Raw genomic sequence first — 20,798 nt, 5'->3', positions numbered from 1 at the left:
TTTGCGCCCATTCTATGATCACTGTTCTTATATTTTTTTTCCTACATTAAATGGCGTATACGGACAAACGCTAAATTAAAGATCAAATTTTGCTTAAACGAGTAACGTAGCAGTGTGGCTGGTGGCAACATAACGTTTAATTACGGTAAATCGAAAAATGAAGATGGGATGGTGCCACGCTACCCCGGACTCTATTCTTTTTCCAGGCTCCATTTAATATCCAAGATTAAGCTATAGAAAAGCAAGCACGAATTTTTGACTTCTATAAAATCCCTGTCATTACCACATTGGTAAGGTTTATGTATGTAACGAACTCTATATATATATATATGGCACAGCCATAGCATGAGCTAAAGTCTGCACTCGCTTTGTGTGTTCCATAAGCCGTGTAAGAATAGAGGTTACTGAAAATGTATTATAGATTCTTGGGGATCACGACAAACACGAGTAGACGCTGTCTATAGCAATACGTTTTTGATTCAATTTTGTTAATAACATTAACAATTCCTGTTTAATAGACCCAAATCAAGAACGCATCCTAGCGTCAAACAAGCGAACCTGGCCAGTGATGATAAACATTATATTTCAATCTTTTACCCATGAAAATCTTACTATTAGTGCTTACGATGAACTGAGACAAATAGCAAAGTAAACTTGTAGGTATATACGAGACGAGTTTTGAATTGAGCTTCTGAAGTTTCCTTGTTAGAAGATCTTAGCAGACCAGATAGCTCTTGGCTATATACAAAACTAGGTTTTCATCAGTGAATGTCTGCTTTCTTCAACAGCGTCACTGTTACATCCATTTGGTGATTTATGGAAAAATTTACCATGCCCACTTGTTCGCACCGGTACGTCATTGACGGACAGATGGGATATTCCTACCTAACCCAACTATTTCTAAATGTCTTCAATAAATGTAACATGTAAGTGTTTCCCTTCCGATACGATTTTGGCTAATAACAGCAAACTGAAAACTTTAATTAGAATGTTATAATTCAGTTTCGATAGAGTAAGACAAATGCTTCCACGAAAGCTCATACCTGGAAACCAACCTTAGATATTATCTTTAGGACATTTAGAAAGAGTGTCCCTGCTGGCGTTTTTCCATCAGGCTGACGCGTAAATCAGCCGAATGATCATACTTATGTTACCTTTCACAAATGTAGACACAACAAATTCGCGAGCGGGCGGGCGGGCGCAATTGTGTAAATCAATAGTTTGGGACATTCTGTCCCTAATTGCGAAGTTTCAATATGTTTGCCCTAATATATTAACTAGCTGTGTACATTCTGCCAAACCATTGAGTGGGCAATAATAAAAATAATGATCACTCCTCGTTTACTCTTGATTTTTCTCACGTTAGAATTGCGCAACGAGCTTTATGGACTACTGACCCTTCGCAGTGACTTGTTTGACGAAAACAGACCAGTGTCGGCCGTTTTAAAGTACTTCAATTCAATGATATAATCCATCTTGCCTTGGTGAGTAGTTCGATCGAAATAAAGAGTGATTGATAACCGCTGGCTGAACTGAGATAAACGCAATCAAAACATCAAGCGAAATTATTAAATGTGACCGTGTCTAGTGGCAATCCGATGTCCTCTACTGGGAAATATAATAACACAGGCTAAAATTAAGGCCATACGATGTTTCCAAAAGGCTTACAAGCGTTCAACATTATTCATTTTGCCCATTTGTTGAAACAGAGTCGTTGACAATCGACTCGAGATGTTGGGTTCATTATATACTCACCCATTCAAAATTTATAAATTCCGTTATTGGTCGAAATGTGAATTTTATCAGTTGGAGACTCATTTACTCATTCCGCAAACGAAAATCTTACAAATGTTCTCGTATTTTAAATAAGATAATTATTTAATTAATATGATAATGAAGGCCTGCTGCAAGAGAATCGAGTACAAGTACCAGAGAATATCTTAAAAAATACTCTGATGATGATGATGATGATGATATACATCAAAGTAACCCGTTTAAATGAATTATAGGTTGCACCTTGACGATGAAATCCAGTGACAGTATTGACTTAGATCCTATAAAATTCTCCTTAAATATAATTAATAGTTTTTGTCGTTCTAATAGAAATCAGACCCTTTACCTCCGTTCTGATTCTTCTTCGCAGTTCTAGCTTAGGCTCGAACAACAGCATACCTCCTAGCCACATTTTAATTAATTAGGTAAAGCTTTTCGTCGTACTTTCCCCATATTACATCACCATATAGAATTACGTATCTTACCTGTTTCAGTGTGAGTACAAATGGATCTCGTGCGGGATACATTTTAAAGATTATTTTTAAGAAAGAACTTCGGAGAACGAAGCGGTCGAAAAATCACTACCTACTATCTATTGTTCTTTGATTTAGCAAGTTTGATCCATTCTTCTTTGTCTCATTGCTCATCTTGGAGACGAGACAAAAAACTATCATTTGCCGTTCCAGATCAGTAGATTTCGTTATCCTTCTGTTAGAGGTAAATGTGTTACTAGCTCGGCGCCAGCGTACCGTTTACTAACTTTTTTTTTTGGCTCCTCCAATCGTCCACCCATTTTGTGCGAAAGCGATATGGAGCCGAAACAACCACCATTACTTCCTTCACTTTCTGACTAAACTTTGCTCCCAATGGTATTGACCAACTTTGGGATTGTTTTGATCATCTGCGTCGCATTTCACTCGTTCCGCCCAACCACGATACATACTTGAAAGCATACTAAGTTCCGGGTTCACAACAAGAACAACCTGCTTGATGTGTTCCATTTGTCTATGGCCATTCCTGGGCTGACACTTGCGACCGAAGGTTTCTCTTCGATCTATAAGCACGACCGTTATTTTTGAGTTTCGACTCAGAGACTTGAGCTAAAATAGAAAACAGGACCGACGTCCAAAATAGCGGGTCGCAGGTAGTCGAGCGGGGAGCAGTCGCTTGCTTGTTCGCTCGTCTTGCGGTCGATCTATAACCAGGGGTTTGCGGAAAGGACGATGCGCTTTTAACTCAAGTCCCTCCGCCAACCAATGCCTGTTTGGCCGTTTGTGTATCTCACCAGTGGCTGTAATAGTAGTACCAAGGTGCTCTATGGCGGCATCTGCACGCGCCTCTGACACTGCTCATGCCTTTCTTCAAATAGCTTGCTTAGTCCTTCTCTCTTCACGCTACCTTATGCCCGACGAAGAGCACACTAGTTTTAAAGGCTAGTTACAGGCCCCTATAGAATACGTCCATTTCCGAACAGAACTGCGGTGACAACGACAACGGCGGAACCGCTGATTTACCCCTGCCTAGCCCCTTTTTGCTACGACAGCATCACCGCTTCCTTTCATACGTTTCGATTGTGGGTACCCGAAAGCACTCAGGCTCTAGAATTCTAAACGCCAGGACTTAAGTTCTGAGCAAGCTGCTAACAAGCCACCTTTACAGACGTGAGAGACTAGAACACAATGAACGGTATGATATTGTAGTCGGCGTTAACGAAGGCATTACAGCACAAACGAATATACTTGAAATTGGCGAAGTGTCAAATCGGTAGAAGGTACTGCTCTTGAAGCCAATCGAAAGCTAACTGCCACACGCATCGGCGGCAGCTTTTTAGATGCAAATGGATCTATAGCCGGTTTATTAGTGGGAGTCTAGCTGAACATTTAACACGAAACGAAAATGGAACAGAGTGAGAAGTAGTCTTTAGAGCAGTTCCGTTCGTTCCTAGAACACTCGTTCAAACGAATGTCAGTTTATTCCAGAAGTAGCGTGTACAGAAAAAAGGTCACAGAATACTCCGCTGTGTTCCACAACAGAATATCGAGAGTCTTTCAATTTTATATGTATCGACCAATTCGAACAATCTAAGTAATCAAAGCGATCATAAAATTCTAGCGGGCGATAATCATTAGATAAATGATTATTCTGTATAGTTGTCCAATTAATGTGTAAAACCTGCGAAAAGCAGCAACAGAAGGCGCTCCATGATCTAAGTAGGCTAATACAACATTAAGCACGCGTTAGCAGTAACGATGACGTAGAATATACATATTGTCATGTTGTCGAATTTCGTAACGTGTTAAACGCATTCAAGGTCACACTTTTTCCGTGTCCAAATGAAGTGTCTCACTTCGATGCCACTTGCACATCATGAAATTTTAGTGAAGAAAATCTGTATTTACAGCATTTCCCCGTGATATATATATATAATCGCTTAGTGACTATTTACCTTCATCTTCCAGATGGCTTCCATAGCGATCGTCTTCTCCATGTTCTTCGCTGTTCTGAAGACTGTTCAAGCCAAAAGACGCAACTTCAGAGTTGGACCGGGGAGTAGAAAAGGCTGAAAACAATAGTAGCGGCAAGAACCGAAACAGCATAAGCAAATCCACAAAAAAATTCGAATTAACATAATGAAACTAAGGATAAGAGCATAGAATGTTCCTTTAGCAGATTTTAATCAACATAATAGAATACAGTACGGCGCACTTAACGATTATAATATTATTTAGCTTAACTAGGGCAAAAAGGAACGTCACTTGGTAATTTTAGTCAAATCATAAACTCAGTATAGGGAAGGATACCATTACAAAAGCGCGTTTTAAAAAACAAAAAAAAAAAACAAGATTTCTAGATCAAGATAAAATGCGATCAGAGTTCAATCGAACGAACTACGGCATGAGTCAACTACTTCTAGGCATCTCTAAACAGTGTTGTAACTAAGGTAGTTACGATCATCTCTAGCACAGTCTCTTAGCAGATGTATGTGCGTTCATAAAACACATTCACCAATAACATGGACTAGACAACTAAAAATATATTTTATGCACAATTAGTATAATAAGAAGATTATGCAGCTGACACTGCCACTGCTGTCATCACATAACAATCGAGGCAGCGACACAAACGGCTGGCGAAGTAATTTTGCCAACGGTCGAACGGGCAAATATCCTGCTAGCAAGGGTTACTCCTACCAGCTAATGATGATTTAGGCATTAGTAGGAGGTGGCACACAAAAGGTGATTTGGAAGACGGACGATGGCGGCAGATGAGCCGATCGTAAACATGACCAAGACACGATTCTACAGCGTCGAATTGGTGGTGCGTCAACACCGTCGACGGTGCTGCGGCTTTCTACAAACCGCTGCGTCGGACGGTCATTGTCTTTACTTAGAAACTAGACCGACGCTGGCTTGAAAGCTATGCCGGATGGCGACGAAGTCTATGTGGCTGTGAGCGAATAAATGGGTGTGATAGTTTTACGGAGCAGTAGGAAAGGTAGCATGGGGTTCGAGTACTGCTCCCCAGGGAACGGCAACTAGATGAGGCTGTCTCCTGTCTTCTTCCGCCCCCTATCGTTCATAGGAAAGGATAATCCCCTTTTATCACTGTGCTTGTGGTCGAACACTCAAGTATACTACAGGCAATAAAACAGCTATGGAGACACACGGATTAGACATAGACGCATGGTCAAATAGGTGGAAACATATTCTTGTATAGAAGAACCGAATTATTGTAACAGCGACGTATAAAATGAGCAAATTTACCTGCTGCTGATCGAATTGAATGACGTGGGTAAATTTCAATATCAGAACAAAATCTGCAACTGTCGTGTGAATCGTTGCTTGTTGAACCAATAGCAAGCAGGCAAAAAAAAAAACCTATATTTTAACCAAAGCTACTTACAGGCGGGGTATGATGGCCTTAGCGCTAAATGCTACACATGCACCTATTCGCTAGATTATTACTACTCAGCAATATCTGTCGTCAATTTAAAGACCAACCCTTATTGACATGATTACTTTTACAAGTTATGGCGCTCGATGGTGCCACTAAAACATCGAACCCACAAACAATTTAGCTTTCATAGAATGATGGCACTACTCTTACGGGTGTCTCCGTTTAGCCTAAGTACTTGAACCTATATTCTATATTCTTTTACTCTTCATCAGCCAAAGTTGAGAAATACATAAACAACAGGAAAAAAACAAATGGCTATGATGTTCCTATTATTCCGAAGGAACAGACTGGGACACTTGAGCCGCTGAAACACATACAGTCGCTCTGTTTGTATCTGACTCCTTGCGTCCTCTAAGGAGTGGTAAGCATCAGAGCTTAAGGATGTTTTCAACATTGAATTATGCAAATGTTCATGTAGATGTGTTTATTTTTTGCCTTCATACAAGTAATACGCGCGCTAATTATCGCAGATTGCGTTTAAAGAGGCCAGCCAGCCACCCAAGTAGCGTAGCTCGACCTATTGGTAGGTATTCACATGAGTGTATGACCGATGCGTAAGCTGCCCTATATAACTTGCCTTGTATCAAGTTAAAGTTATAATTATCGATAATCAACTTGCCGAATACAAATGGCGCACAACTCGGGCAAACGTTTGTGCTGCACCTAACAAATAACAATCGACACCGCCTTCTGCCATCGTTTCACTTACTCTAGCAACATAATTATAATCATTATAATTATTATTCAGACTATTTTTATTCCGAAAGCGAATGATCTTGTCTATCACATGCTAACGGACTGAACAGAATTTACGTTTCAGACCGAGCGTCAGTTATAGAGCAATTAACAAAGTCAACATGGAAAGAGTTACAGGGCGGGTCTTAAGTAGATAACCCTATACTATTATCCTCGAGTAATTTTAACTACCACTGGTTCTATTTCAGACGCTTTATTTGTTCTTCGTGTGTTGTAACTAAGGCAGCTACGAGCGTTACGATATACCTTAAAATACGCATGACTGAAAACTGAAAGTTACTTTATCTATAAGGCAAAATAGGAATTTTCAAGATGACCACAAAATGTAAGTTTGTGATGAAACGTTTTCAAAACCAGCACGTTTCAGTACCAGCCATCATTATGACCGGTAGCGAATGGAGATGTGATGTTAAATAGAAAGTGATATTAAACTCCGTTACGAACGAAAACACCAAACGCCAAGGCTGAATCGCAATATTAGAGTCTTGACTGACTGCAGACAGTGGGATCGATCTTTCTAGGCTTCCCGTAGTGCTCCTTCACTCCATACCGGCATCCTCCCAGGCCAACCAGAAAGGCCTCCTGCACCTTCACGTTTCGTGCAAGGGGACCCAGCTTATGTCTACTGTCAATTTACGCGATAGAGCAGACCCTTCCTTACTCACCTCTGTCTCGTTGGAGGGAGCTTTCTCCAACCCTACTTCACCGAGGTTTTTTATTGCATCGCGACATTAAGTAGACTCGAAACGTACCATTACATTATTATTTAGAACGGTTTCAATATGAAAGAAGTAAATCGTATATATATCAGGGCCTCTGCTGCGATTATGAAATGATGCTTCGTTTCTGTATTACGAATTTAGCTATACGTGATTTTAAGAATAAAGCAGTGAACGGTGAGCTCATTGAGAAAAAAACAGACCTACAGTTGAAGCAGCGTCCGTATCAGCTGGAAACTCACTTTTCTTTCATGACAAAAAGTCTACTTTTTCCTATTTATAGGCTTACATGCTTTCCTTTTGGAGGTCTAGTTTTTTTGCCCATTTTATAAATACACAGATTATGCCACACTGAGGTAACTCACGTACCGGCTGTACCATGTTATGTATTGCGGATATGAAACACGTCATAATATTTGTTTTCTGCCTTCTTACGTTTGTTTCTTGTTAAGGGGTTGGCAAAACGGCTCTTCACAAAGGAATAAATTTGTCCCAACCCATCCCATACATATGTATATGCATATTTCCCCTATTCATTGGATGATTTTGACTTCGTCGTAATAACACACGCACGCACACTTTTACCATTAACTATAGAAGCAGTTTATGGGAGTTATTTAGACGTGGCACAAAGATTAAGTACCAAATTCTGAGAACGATCCTAAAAATCGTTGCTGGCTAGAGGGAAGAGAAAAATAGGCCACAGCGACCGGTTATGTGTCGAAAGAGAACGATTCGAGCAAAAATATGCCACAGCAGTGGCAATAGACAAAATCACATCAATTTTTCTGCTTCTTTCGTGTGTTCCAGTCCCTATTTTGTGTCACTGTATTCTTATGCGTGCCAGCAAAAAACCGAATATCGCCTCCAACGTGAACGGGACAGGCTGCAACAGCGATAGTAACTACCATTATAGCGATATTGATGGGGAAAAAAAACCAACAACAACAACAACAAGCCAACGTACGACGACCAAAAAAAGGAGCATGTAAAACTCGTGTGCGTATGGATATCGAACACCAGGTATACGTTACAGAACAGCACGCAGGGAGAATGAATATAATATATACGATCCTATCCATAGACTTATATATAAATGTATATAAAGTTTTTCACGTTGTCACTCGCTTTTGGTCTGGTTGGCGTCTGCGTCGTCACGCAGCTGAACAAAATGGCTAGAAGCTTGAGCAGAACTGTACTATTTCTGAACTAGGCCAAGCCACATACGTGGTGGTCACAGTCGGCGATGGTGGAGGCACTTCCTTTGTGTGGTGGGGACAAAGAAACGTTTGACAATGTCTTTTATTTTCTTTTAAATGCAACATAGACACAGCAACGTGCGTGTGCAAACGTACACACATACACATGCACAATTCAATACATTCCTTCAATTCTTTTTCGCTCCCACATGCAGACCATGTCGGCTGATCAGTCGGTGAGGATATTTTCGTAGAACCTTTAAAACGAACGCAACAAGGTGATGCCGTTAACGCCAGAAACACGCGTCGCCTGTCGTGAATGCATCAGAAAGCGGCAGAAGACCATGGATGTATCTTTGACAATCGGCCCACCGTTCATAGATATATGGAAAATATAGAGGAATGGGAGCTCTTTGAAACACTCCATAGATTAAATTTCATTTACACCTTACTCTACTTCATCTTTTCAATCCTTATTTAAAACTGAATAGAACGGTTTTTGACCAACACAGTGTTTAATGTAAAGCTTCATTGCAAGTTTGGTCTCATACATAGGACCCATATCGCTATTCATTTCTATTCTAGGCATCAAAGATATGATCATATCCTAAGGCGAATGTTAGACTAAGAATCTCTTTTGCACCTATAATCAAGCGGACACAGCCGAAGGCAGAATAATTCTGGAAAAAAATCCATAAGGTTTCTTGACAGTGCATAGAAAATGAAAGGGCCGTATTGGTTTCCGAATATTCAGTATGTCAGCCTAAACGTATATACTTCTGTTTCATACAAATTAAACGTTTTATCTATTCCAATAGTTCAGTATGAACGCCATCTTCAAGGAACAATGCCTTAGACCTTGAGCCTAAAATTCGTGCTGCAGTCCCGATCGAATCAGTTCTCCTAGTGGACGATAACTAGCTCCATTGCTCCGCCACAATGAAAAGCTACAGAAGCTAGCTTCGACGTCTACGAAACCTCTTACATTACTCAGCTAATCGAACGTTCGTAATTTCTTTTTGCACGGACAACGTGTTGATGTCACCCTTATCGAAAATGCATTTTTGTGAGGCCTCGCCCTAAACGATACCCTTTGAAGAACGTACTTTATCAATGAGTTCCTAGCATAAATTATTTGAGATCAGCGAAAGAAATGCTCGAATTAATCGCACCATTAGGCGGAGCTTGGCTAGCCGACTGAAGTGATAATACACTGTTTGTTTTTTAATTTCATAAACAACACGGTCATGCTAAGAAGTTATTGTATGTGAATAAAAAGCTTGTTCCCTTAGCTTCACCTTTTAGCCTTTTTTTTTTTTCTTCTTCACATTAATAAACGTTAGTTAATCCCGCTCATCATCAAACAAAAATAAAATTGAAGTACTCCTTAATAATTATATTGCGGTATTATTTATATGCTGATATGAACGTAACAACAGAGCAAAAAATACAAACCAATTGTAGAATTTTCTCTATTGAAATTTAGCATTAAACTTTTGCTGTCAGTCAGCATACTCTGCATTCTTCAAAATAATACGTTTTAAATATAATAAGTTCAATAAGTATAATAATTTCAAAATAATAAAGGTTTAGATTTAGAAATTGAGATAATGCTACGAATTAATCGTAGCGGCAGAAAAACATCGAGTCATCATGTTATTTTCTCCAACAATTACACCGAACGCCACTTTTCTGACCAGTTCCGAAGAGGAAATCTGCTCTCTCAGAGACGGTTCCGTTTCGCAACGTGCACTGAGTTCAACGAACGCGTGCGCAAATCAGCTTCTCGTGCATGCTAATGCTTTACGATAACGCACAGCATCAGCACACCCAGCATTTGCTGTGCACGAGTAGCCTAACGCGCTCCGTCTTATTCTACTTATATCGGAATGATGGATATCCGGAGGAAGATAAACGTCAACAAGCGTGCTTGCTATGACAAGAGACGATGCTGCCTGTCTATCCGCGCGTATTATGTATGTAAGAGCAATGTAAGAAAGAGTCATTCAACACTTGTATCGAACAAAGTGAAACTGCCCTTACATTTCTCTTTCAACCGGAAAGATACTGATAAAAATAGCGATGAACGAGAAGCTGGCTTGTAGATGATCTACCTACTTACATGTTCTATGCCATTGCCATGTTCACGCCAACCTGCAAATAGGTCGACCACTAAAGGCCTCCAGACAGGTTGGCATTGCCAACTGCCATATTGCATGCAGCCATTAGTAGCAGAATTCGAATCTCTGGAGAAACCGACGGCCTTCAGAATGGATTTGAATATCGATTCGGATGTGTATCACGACGTGGCTCCATGAATTAGATAAACAACTCGCGGCCGCGGAAAGTAAACATTCCGTAGATGTCCTCGAACTCATCTCTTAGATGTACTTACTTTTTGCCAAGACAGTTATTGGGTTTAACTTAAAGGTGGTTCGAAGGCAATGCTGGGGAAATGTCTTACGTACCAACTGCGTTGTGGTCTGAAGAACGACAGCACACGTTAAAGCGAGCGGAAGCGTAGCTGTTGAACGTTCAGGTGAAGATGCTCTGGTCATCTTCGGCGGCTTCCATAAATCGTAGCGAATGGTTTGGCTTGGGAAAGTTTCAACCGCATGACGTGTCCGGGCCTGTCGGCCGGCCTGCGCTCTATACGTAACGTCTCCAACTTTACAATATATTATTAGGTCGTTTAGCCTAGACCGCGATAAACCTTAATCTCATGTTTTGAAATGGCTCTATTTTGTTACGGTGCGACATTTCAGATATTTGATTTGATGTTTCCAGGTTGCATTTGTATTCTTTGAAGTATGAGGTCGTTTATTCGAATATCGTCATTCAGGCTTTGGGCAAACGAGGTGTACACATTTTGCATTGAAGCTACAGCGATGAAGACAGATTGTCGCATAGATATGTATTCGGTGAAGGATCTGCTATCGGAAGCACTGTGGGTCGTAAGTTAAAAGAAAGTTATGAGCTCAAAATCGAGCCTCGTGGTTCGTCAATTAGAGCTAGAGTGAAAACAATTAGAATAACTTACGCTTTTAGCATCAAAGCCTGGTGACCCATACTAAAGCACTCGTATTAAACAACGACGCTGGACCTGACGCTGCGAGAATCACAGTATCGAAGATACAAAAGTTATCTTTCAGGATTCCCTATCACATGCTATACTCTCCGAAATTTGGCTAAACAAAAAATTATCATTTTTGAAATCTCGACAACCCTTCCATAAGAACGACGTTCAAATCTCTATCGTATGTCGACATTGCCTTTCAAGACTCCCGTAGTCCAAACTTCTATAGTAGAATACGTAGCCTACCATCCACTTGATAGAGGGTCATGAATAATAATGATGCGTACATAGTTCGATTCAAAATAAATGAATGATGCTTCTGGAAATGTTCGAAGGGTCAACAAGCTTGTATTTCATACTGAACGCCTCAGTATATATCCTAGAGCCAATGTCAGCTCTGAAAGTTTTGTATATATATAACGGGGACATATTATACGTTGTCCAAAGTAGTATATTCTCGCTTTAGTTCCCGTGCCGATATCCTAAACATATTTGCTTGTTGTATTTTTGGGTAAATCGATTTTATTAATCTTCATTTCTTGCCATGTCGAGTTCAGTGTATGTTCCGTAATGCCGTGTTTGAAATGTATTTTTTGTTTCGCAATTTCTTCAATTCCCGCTCAAATTTTTTATATACGCTTGCATTTGGCCTTTGGACTGAGAGCGGAACGCTGCAGGGGTAGCGCGGGGGTAACACCGAGAGATCTGGAACCGAGTGAAAAGCTCTTCTTTCTTGCTCGGTCATTAACTATATGACGTAGAAGGTTTTTTAATGAAACTAGGAGAAAATCGCTGTTAACTCAGGCTTAGTAAATGTTAAGATTTAGTCTTCAGAGTCAAGTTGTTTTAGTTAGTATTAGTTTGGAACTTCATGGTTTTAATTCGTTTTCGTGGTGAAATTTTGTAACATGTTTCGAGAGCTTTGACAGGCAAATGTAAGAACTCTTGCTTCCTTTCGATTCTGGTCATGTTTTGGCAAACGACCTACTGATATGGTGGATAAGGTTCATAGATCCATCTCAATAATTGTCTGAAACCACGTTGCCTGAGCTTAAATATTTACTGATATCTGTTGCCATTGTATTGAAAATGTTTGATTAGTGGTATTGCTTAGTGATAAATCGGAATAAAAAATCCCTTTCGCGAATCTAGTATCTTTGCATACTTCTGATTGGATCTGCTGTCTGACATCTCTTATATGAATGAAAATGAAGCATGATGTATGAAGTAATGTAGTATAATGTAATGAAGTATATGTTCAGCTCGTCAAGCTTATATTGCCCCGATAAGTGACTATGTAGTGAATTGTTTAATTGTGAAACGCTAATTGAATGTATAAAGCCCAAGCAACATTTTCTCTAGAGTTTATAAGCGTACAGCTATAATCTTAGACCTTAGAACTCAATTTATAGCTCTTTACTCTTCGAACAGGATGCAGATAGACGTTAACGGAAAGAACATTGTCTAGGATGCCGATTCTACTCACAGCTAACTTCCACGAGCTACCCTCGTACCCTAGCGTCCCATCCGCATGGTGTGTCCACGAGTGTCGCTGGTTGCAGGACGGTTCAGAAAAAAAATTATGAAAATTTGCCGGTCAGATCAGTCTGAACGTAACGGCCTATTAACCAATAACCCGCAAGCATTCGCAAAAGAAATCCCATGTTCCAAACGTCAGCTAGAAGAAATAACACAGCGGGAGTCGTGACCGACCAAGTACTGACGAACCTGAGTCGTTAGACAAGTCTCGGTTTCTAGAGTACTGCAGCTGAAACGGCTTGCTCGAGCACTAACAAGTAAACTGCCAGCCACTCTATCATTCCACGACAACAATAGCCCCGCACAATCTTTTGTATGCCCTCTCACTGATTCACAGTCGATTTTACACATAATATTATTAGAAATAGGTTAGTTCTCCTTCGATTTATGAAAAATTGCATCAGCACATAATCCGAATACACCACCAATGATGTTTCCGAGGTTGTCTATGTCAGATTAGATCAGTGTACTCCAGTGTTTACATCATGTTTCACGATCATGACCAGTTAGAGTGATTAACATCTTGGATTGGTCGGATAGTACTGTACATAGGGCATATATGTTTAAATGTTAGAATTTTAGATGCCCCAAGCCTAGCAACTACCATCTCTACTGAATCAATGGTTTACATCGCAATCGTAATAATTATAATAGAGAGATAACAATGTAATCAAGTATATCCGAATAATTTTGATAAGACTATTTGTTTTGTTGGACGTCTCTGCACGATATGCAGACTAGCTCCTATGCACGCGTTTAGTTCGGCGACTCTGCACGAACTGTTTTCAGCATTTAGAGATTTTATAGTATTGAACGTTGCTTGTCCTGCTCAGGACAGTCGCACGGCCATGTCCGATTCTTATCTGGAAATCCTCTTGTAGGAACCTTTTTCGAACAGCCAGCATCTGCCGTTGGCACTTGCTCAGAGTTCGGCTTCGGTAGCAGCTCTGTAGTAGGTCATTACGTGGGACGTTGAGGGGCTGATAAAGAGGTTAAGAAGCGGCGCGGTGAGGCTACACTTTTTCTTGGCAGCGGAAACTGTTTCGGAAATTTACGCGGTAAATGCGAGATTTTCATCTGGCCTGTGCAGTTATAGTGTAGTTGTAGGCGCTGAGCCCCCTGGTACCAGCGAATGCCGGATATAAACTAATTCCCTGGGAATGTAATGGTATAGGCTATAGCGTGTCTGGGGACTAGCCTTTCTTGACATATAATTGTCAAATTGGCAGGGAGAGATTTACCCACCACTCACTTGATCGCTGTTCGGTCGACATTGGTTGGCGACCGGAGCCTCCGACGCTTATTCTTGGCCCCTTCCTTTCTCTCTCCCCAAAAACTTGGCACCCGCAACCCTCATCTCCCGCCAGCCCCGGATTTCTTTCCCTAACGGGTCAATCGACTGCGGCCAGCTAGACCCACGGCTTAGTAATCAGCCAATCCCAGACTTAAAGAAAGCCTCTTGGCTGGTATTTTCTGTTTTTTGCGTCATTGTCGAGCCGATGGCAGAACAGCCGCAAAGAGACTAATGTGCGGAAAGGCAGACGATGGGAAGAAGACGGAAAAGGAAAGTGGGGAACCGAAAGCAAAATTAAGGTTAAAATGATCTGAGGCTATCAGCCATACCTAGATATGCATTTTACCATGTATATGCCGTAATTGTTCACAAGTTATTAATCAAGCATACCTCATTAGACATATATGTAAAATCTGTTGTGATAAACTATGAAAATTACCAGTGAGGAATGCTTTTTTATTACGGATAACGCAAGGAGAACGGATACATCAAGCTGAATTTTTCTATTCGTTACCTTCCAGTTTTTATGTTGTACAAAATCACAAATACTCATTTTTTGTATCGTAAAACTTCACGGTTTCGGTTCGCCTTTTTTCCTTCGCCATCCCAACCATTGAGCGACGCCATTGGTGTTAACTATTTGGCTGAAGTAGAGAATATTATTAAGGCATTCGCAACGTTTTACCATCGTTCAACCGTTGCCCTCTCGCAACTTAGTATAGCCCCATCTATTGCTTATAGCTACACCAGCAGTGAATTCTTGAAAATCGGGTTTCTCCACACACCGAAGTCAACGTCTATAACTCTTAAATCAAACAACAATCAGCAACTGGCGAAGGCCCTCAGCTTCAACAGGAGCAGCGATAGACTCCTCTTACTTGTATGACACTGGGGGCAAGATGCTATAGCATGTGACGATTGTAGCTCGCTAAAGACCGATTCCTCCCTTCTATCTTTTCAACAGTAGAAGACGTTTCAACTACATATTATTTCACTAAAATATGGCAAAAAAAGGGTCTCAGTTGTCTGCTGTATGATAGGTCTGTCTCGAAAACAATGACACTCGTTCGTCCAACTCGACAATTTGCCTTATTTTTACGCCAGTGGAAGTACTACCCTGTTGGCTGGATGGCCTAACAAGATGTCTACCTTTGGAAATGAAAGACGTTTGCTGGACAAGCACAACGTAGTATTTGTTTGGTGGTCAAAAGTACTATAACATTTGACTTTTAACCGAGAACTTTTAACCGAGTTCTCTATTGAGTATTTGACACTCTCCGGTCGACCCATCAACAATAATATACAACAATGTCTCAGCGAAAGCGATTCAGCTATTGGACCATGTTGGTAAAGGGCTAGGGCATGTCTGTAATCGTGATATTATATTTACGGCACTTAATCCTAATGGCATATTACCTCGTATGGCACAGTTGCGTATTGTAATAGCTGAGCCTAATTTCGATAGGATCATTTTCAGACAGCGGCAACAGTTAGGCGAAGTCGGCTTTGTTGATTTATCAATTGCCCACAGTCAGCAGGTACGGTGCGATATGTTTAACCGTCCTGTGAGGTAAACATCATTCCTCCGAATGCCAACAACAATCAATGTTTCTCATTGTGCGACCAGCAGAGTGAAAAACATCCGCTAGAAAATCGCGTCGAATAAATGTACAGGGATAGGGACATTACAAGGATTAATTTTTGCTTTGTCTCACTGCTACGAGAGAGCAGATAAATGTTAATCTTTACAGTCTGGCCCGTAGTACAATATCTGAAAGCGCATATAATACTGCGTGAGTTTCCTATAAGCAATCCTTCGACTGTTTGTTATTAGTCAACCGGGTAGTGTCGAAGGATTACAGGATCTTTGATATGGCTTTTCTTAGCATAGTTTTCCCTTTAATAGAGAACAACTACGCTATGTCTTTATGTAAATCAGTTTTCCTATATCATTCTTGCTGGATTACGCGTATCTTCGTTGAAACAAGCCTACCTCACAAAGTTCTACATTCAAAGTTCGAGCGTTGTTGACTTTCTCAGGCGCCTTGGAAGAGATAAAATTCAAATCCAGCTGAGAGTTTACATGAGAATCTGCGAGTGTGTATGGTAGTCACTATCGGCGTGAGGTATGGAACCATAAAGAAAAACGGTCCATCTGCTATCTTTAAATTCTCGGAGAAATTATGTGAGCTGATTGGAGCTATTCACAACAGGCACCAGTAGCATATGCTTCGGCATTGAAATAGGAACGAGACAGCGTTCACAGCCATAGTCGAACAGTCATGCAGTCGCCTGCAAGTAACCTGGAACACACACACAGCAATAAAAAAGGGTGTCTGTCCTTTTTCCGTCGGTTCCCTTATGTCCTTATGCGTATAGCATATGTGTCCTTTTTGTGAGTGTTATCTGTGTGTGAGCGTTAACACAGACCAACACTGACGCAGGCTCTGTGTGGATTAATGACTATGACCAACTATGTACAATAAGATTTGCAGTAACTTGGGTAAATTTAAAGCACCTCTAATTCTCGCTCTACGAAGGCCTGTTCTCCTTTTACATCTGGTGCGCCTATACAGTTTGCTCACGACGCAAGGCGGCTAGCAAGGTAGGACATGGCTTGAAAACTCTCCTTAGCACAGCCATTTAGACCAGCCACAGATACGCTGTCGATGCATTAAGTAATTCAGACATCCAAAATCATCCACACAGACAAACGCATCCGCAGCACGAATGTAAGGAACCTGCCTATACGCCAGTAACTGTTCAAGTGACAGCGTTACCACGGCAGCTACCCAAGTTTGCTATGGCCCGACTTTTTGCGGCGTTTTTCAACGTTAGCGGCACCACCAGTCATGACAGCTTCTCAGAGCGATAAACTTGAACTTCAAATATTCCGACGGTTCACATAGAACAGCACAATTGTGTTTTGACTTAGAGCAATGCAACGGGGCATCTTGCTCTTAAAAAGAGCTCATAAGAGTTACTTTGAGATCCGCAAGAATCGACCGCTAACTAAGGTCGATACCGGTTTTGCTGTTGTTATTTTTGCGTATTGTATGCGTCATCTATGATAAAGATCTGCATATTCAATCAACACCAGAACTCCCAATGAGTCGAAACATGACAACCGTTTGAATGATAACAGCCATCCATCAGCCAACAGCTGGCTGTCACTCTTGGCCCAAGCGGTTTTCGCAGCACTGCCGTTAGCGCGGGGCTTACCACCTTTTGAATAGGCTTTTTACCTTCATGTCCTTTCATTGATTAGTTAGTCCAGTCAGTAACTGTGGGTGGTGCTGAATACAGTGGCAGTACCGTCAGGTCAAATTCGTTCTAGAGGAGTCGATAAAACCTAGACAACTTGACCCATCGTATCGGCGGCTTAAAGACTTCAGTTGCCTTCACATACCTTCCCTAGGTAAACATCACCATGTCTGCAGTACGCAGTACTACGTTAGCGGGTAGCAAAATTTGAAAGCATCATTTTCTAAAATATTCAAATTGATCCCACTCTATTTTGGTGTAAACATCCGTCTGTCTCTTACCATTTTCATCACAGTTGTGTAAACACATCCACAGATGTCAATTCTAGCCAAGGCGACGGATAGTAGATACCTTTTTTGTCCGAATTTTATTTTTGAACAGCAGACGCCGCCATAGCTATCAACAAAAACTTCGGAAATATTCGCAAGGACACTCTTCAACGTTAACGTGAACTGACTAAGTGTCGGAGCAACTAGAACGAGGCTATAAAGTAGTACCAGGCTAGAGCCTCAGTTTGTTTCAGTATTAATCAGGTGGTTTTTGCTATTTTTTTTTGTGAGATTACCTTGAACCCGGCATTAGATTAGCGAGCGTATATAAAAGCTCTTTGGGCATATAGAAAAATTTATAAAGACAGACGATGTTCACCAAAAATTCATCATTTTTATTAGACTTTATTGTGTAATCGTATAGTATATGAGTTCAGAAGGTAGAACGTTCTACCCTTCGACGAACACTTGAAAAGATGCTAACTTACCCACCCGTACAACGTTTAATCACATACAGATGTTATAGCTCTGTTTTTACGTTCTTACACTAGATGTTTCATATCTTACGTCTAACATCGCCATTAGGTATTTTATCGGACGGCGGGCACCCGGCACGAAACAAATTGTGTGTCTGTGCTCAGATTGGAACCTACACCGTCACGTATGCCTAACATTAACAGCCAAATACATTACCACTAAGCTTTCACAGAGACACGTTCTTATGCTAACATAGAATGAAATAATAGTACGACATCGATAGTTTTGCTGCTGGCAGACTCCATGCCGCTTATTTCTACTGAACCTATTTGATCACAACGAGCAAGTATGAACCTCTATAAGATTTCTTTAAACTTTACTTATTTTCCTCAAACTTTATGACCGTTTAGATCTATTGGGCACTAATAAAACAACTCCATTGTAATCACCATAGATTAAGCTAGTTCTAATGTCGAAAGATGGATAAAATCGAAAGATTAACCAAGTAATCCTAACATCACGGAATAGATTAAGTATATGAGCCAAATGAACCCAACAACCAGAACTTTGGACACGTTTGTTTGCTGTGAGTTTATACAAAGCTAATTTCTAACGTAGCCAAATGGGTTACGTCTATGAGCAAAACGTGCCATGTATGCCTTCCGCGATCAGACAGGGCTATCGCATACGGTTTTGTACAGTTCTTAAACATTCACACGGCACTCGGGACCCAACAGACGAGAAAGCTTGGTTAATAAACTGTGTTCAAGCGTTAGTTCTTTGATAGATAGTCAAAGAGCTCATCTTCAATGACATTTTTGTTCAGTGTTAAGCTCATGTCAGCTCAGTGTTAAGAATACATAGGTGTCCTGAAAAGCTTAAAAAGTAATAGCAGGCCCTCGTGTTGGGAACGATTCGTCCTACCGGCCAGAATACGAATATTACTTCCCCCATCAGAAGCATAAAAAGCCTTAGAACGCAACGTTACTAGTGAGCGCCGCTCTCGTATTAGAGTGAAATCTCATCACTTGTCTCTCATGATTTGATTATCTCCATTTGGTGTGTCATGGCCGGTCTCACTGTTGCCATTTTACGACCGAATTCAAAGTTGCAAACCCCCTTGGTATCGTAGCTCAGTGTTTCATAAAACTGACATGTTCCGCTAAGTTGAATTTTTATGTATCTACAGTTTATATTTATTTGTATGTTAAAAAATGTATGAACAGCATATATATATATATATATAAAGTGAATATAATTTAAAATTAAAAACGCATTTGGCAATAATGCCAATAAACTCATTACTAAGGCCTGCTAGCCTTACTGTATATTAGCCTTAGGCATTATTGCTAAATGCGTTTTTAATTTTAAATTATATTCACTCTGTGGTTGATGATCATATTAGTCCTTTCGAAATAATAGCTTTTATTTTCAATATATTTTATATTGATTGAGTACAAGCTAGCCCGCTCCATTCTATTTCACCTACAAGATTTCAATGATAAATAACTGTTTCCTGTGCCAACCTTGTGCCCTAAGTTGCCGTTACTTCATCTAACTTATCAGAGACTATCATGAAAACAGTTTGCCTTTCGCCACAATTTGTATCGGAATTGGTGTCATGCTGATCCTGTTTTAATCCAGGAACTTCTTAGTCCGATCGTGTAGCTTTCTCTTCCCTAACATCCAGCCACATGGAGAGCATAGGGGTAGTACGCGTTTTAAAAATGACTCTATTAACGTTGGTACGTACTATAAATTGGTAGGACGTTTGTTTATTATATTAAAAATATTCCTTTTTGAAGCTTTGGTTTTGTCTTGCATGTCTAGCCGCTGGCCTTTTTAGGGTACGAAAACTGTAAAAATGTTCGGTCTGTTAATGCACGGTCCTAAATTTAGGTACGATATACACCTTAGCCTTTCTATTTGTATAATGTGAGCTTTTTACCGTTGTTGTTGTTGTTACTAATCGTGTCCAATCGAACTTCTCCTAAGCGTGTTACTATTACACGAAACAATGATTTCCGTAGCATTAAAATCTTCTGATCGTTTATTTATCGAAATTTATCTAAATGTAAGTACACTCTTTTGATAACTGTTGCTTACTCGTCTTCGGCTGATTGTTACTAACTGTCAAAGAAGATCACGTCATTTTAGTATTGCGAGGACACTATCGAAATTTTATTCATTAAAAAGCTTATTTGGGGGGGCTTAAAATACGACTTAGCTATAGATTACTATCTATCCATGTTATGTTCTCTCTTTGCAAACTAATCGTCGTAGATTATGGCACTATGGTTGTCCTACCTCCGTGCACTGTGAGCACAAAAATGCTCCGCACCTAACGGCTAAATGAACATCGTGCATCACTCACCTACAGGCGTACGTGCGTTCGTCAGTGTTCCTCAATGACTTGATATATTTGCTGAGGCTAGTGCAGTATGGCTATCTATACCCACGCTGTGATTCAACGTC

General features: G+C 40.5%; 1 protein-coding gene across 4 annotated transcripts in view; it reads right to left on the bottom strand.

Annotated features, from left to right (window-relative positions):
• LOC111262836 (uncharacterized) overlaps positions 1-20,798 on the bottom strand; it is an 85,793-nt gene that overhangs the window by 45,371 nt on the left and 19,624 nt on the right. For all 4 annotated transcript variants that reach the window (XR_002681881.2, XM_022837420.2, XM_022837421.2 and 1 more), the window contains exon 2: positions 4,220-4,333. Coding sequence is in view for 3 of the 4 variants with exons in the window: in XM_022837420.2 (XP_022693155.1) it covers positions 4,220-4,333 (114 nt within the window). In the remaining variant the exon portion in view is untranslated. The remainder of the gene's footprint in view (positions 1-4,219; positions 4,334-20,798) is intronic.

This window comes from Varroa jacobsoni, unplaced genomic scaffold, assembly GCF_002532875.2.
Source record: "Varroa jacobsoni isolate VJ856 unplaced genomic scaffold, vjacob_1.0 scaffold_706, whole genome shotgun sequence".
In the NCBI taxonomy this organism is placed as follows: Eukaryota; Metazoa; Arthropoda; class Arachnida; order Mesostigmata; family Varroidae; genus Varroa; species Varroa jacobsoni.
Note: the sequence above shows the minus strand (reverse complement) of the source record. Positions and strands in the feature narration are given on the sequence as shown.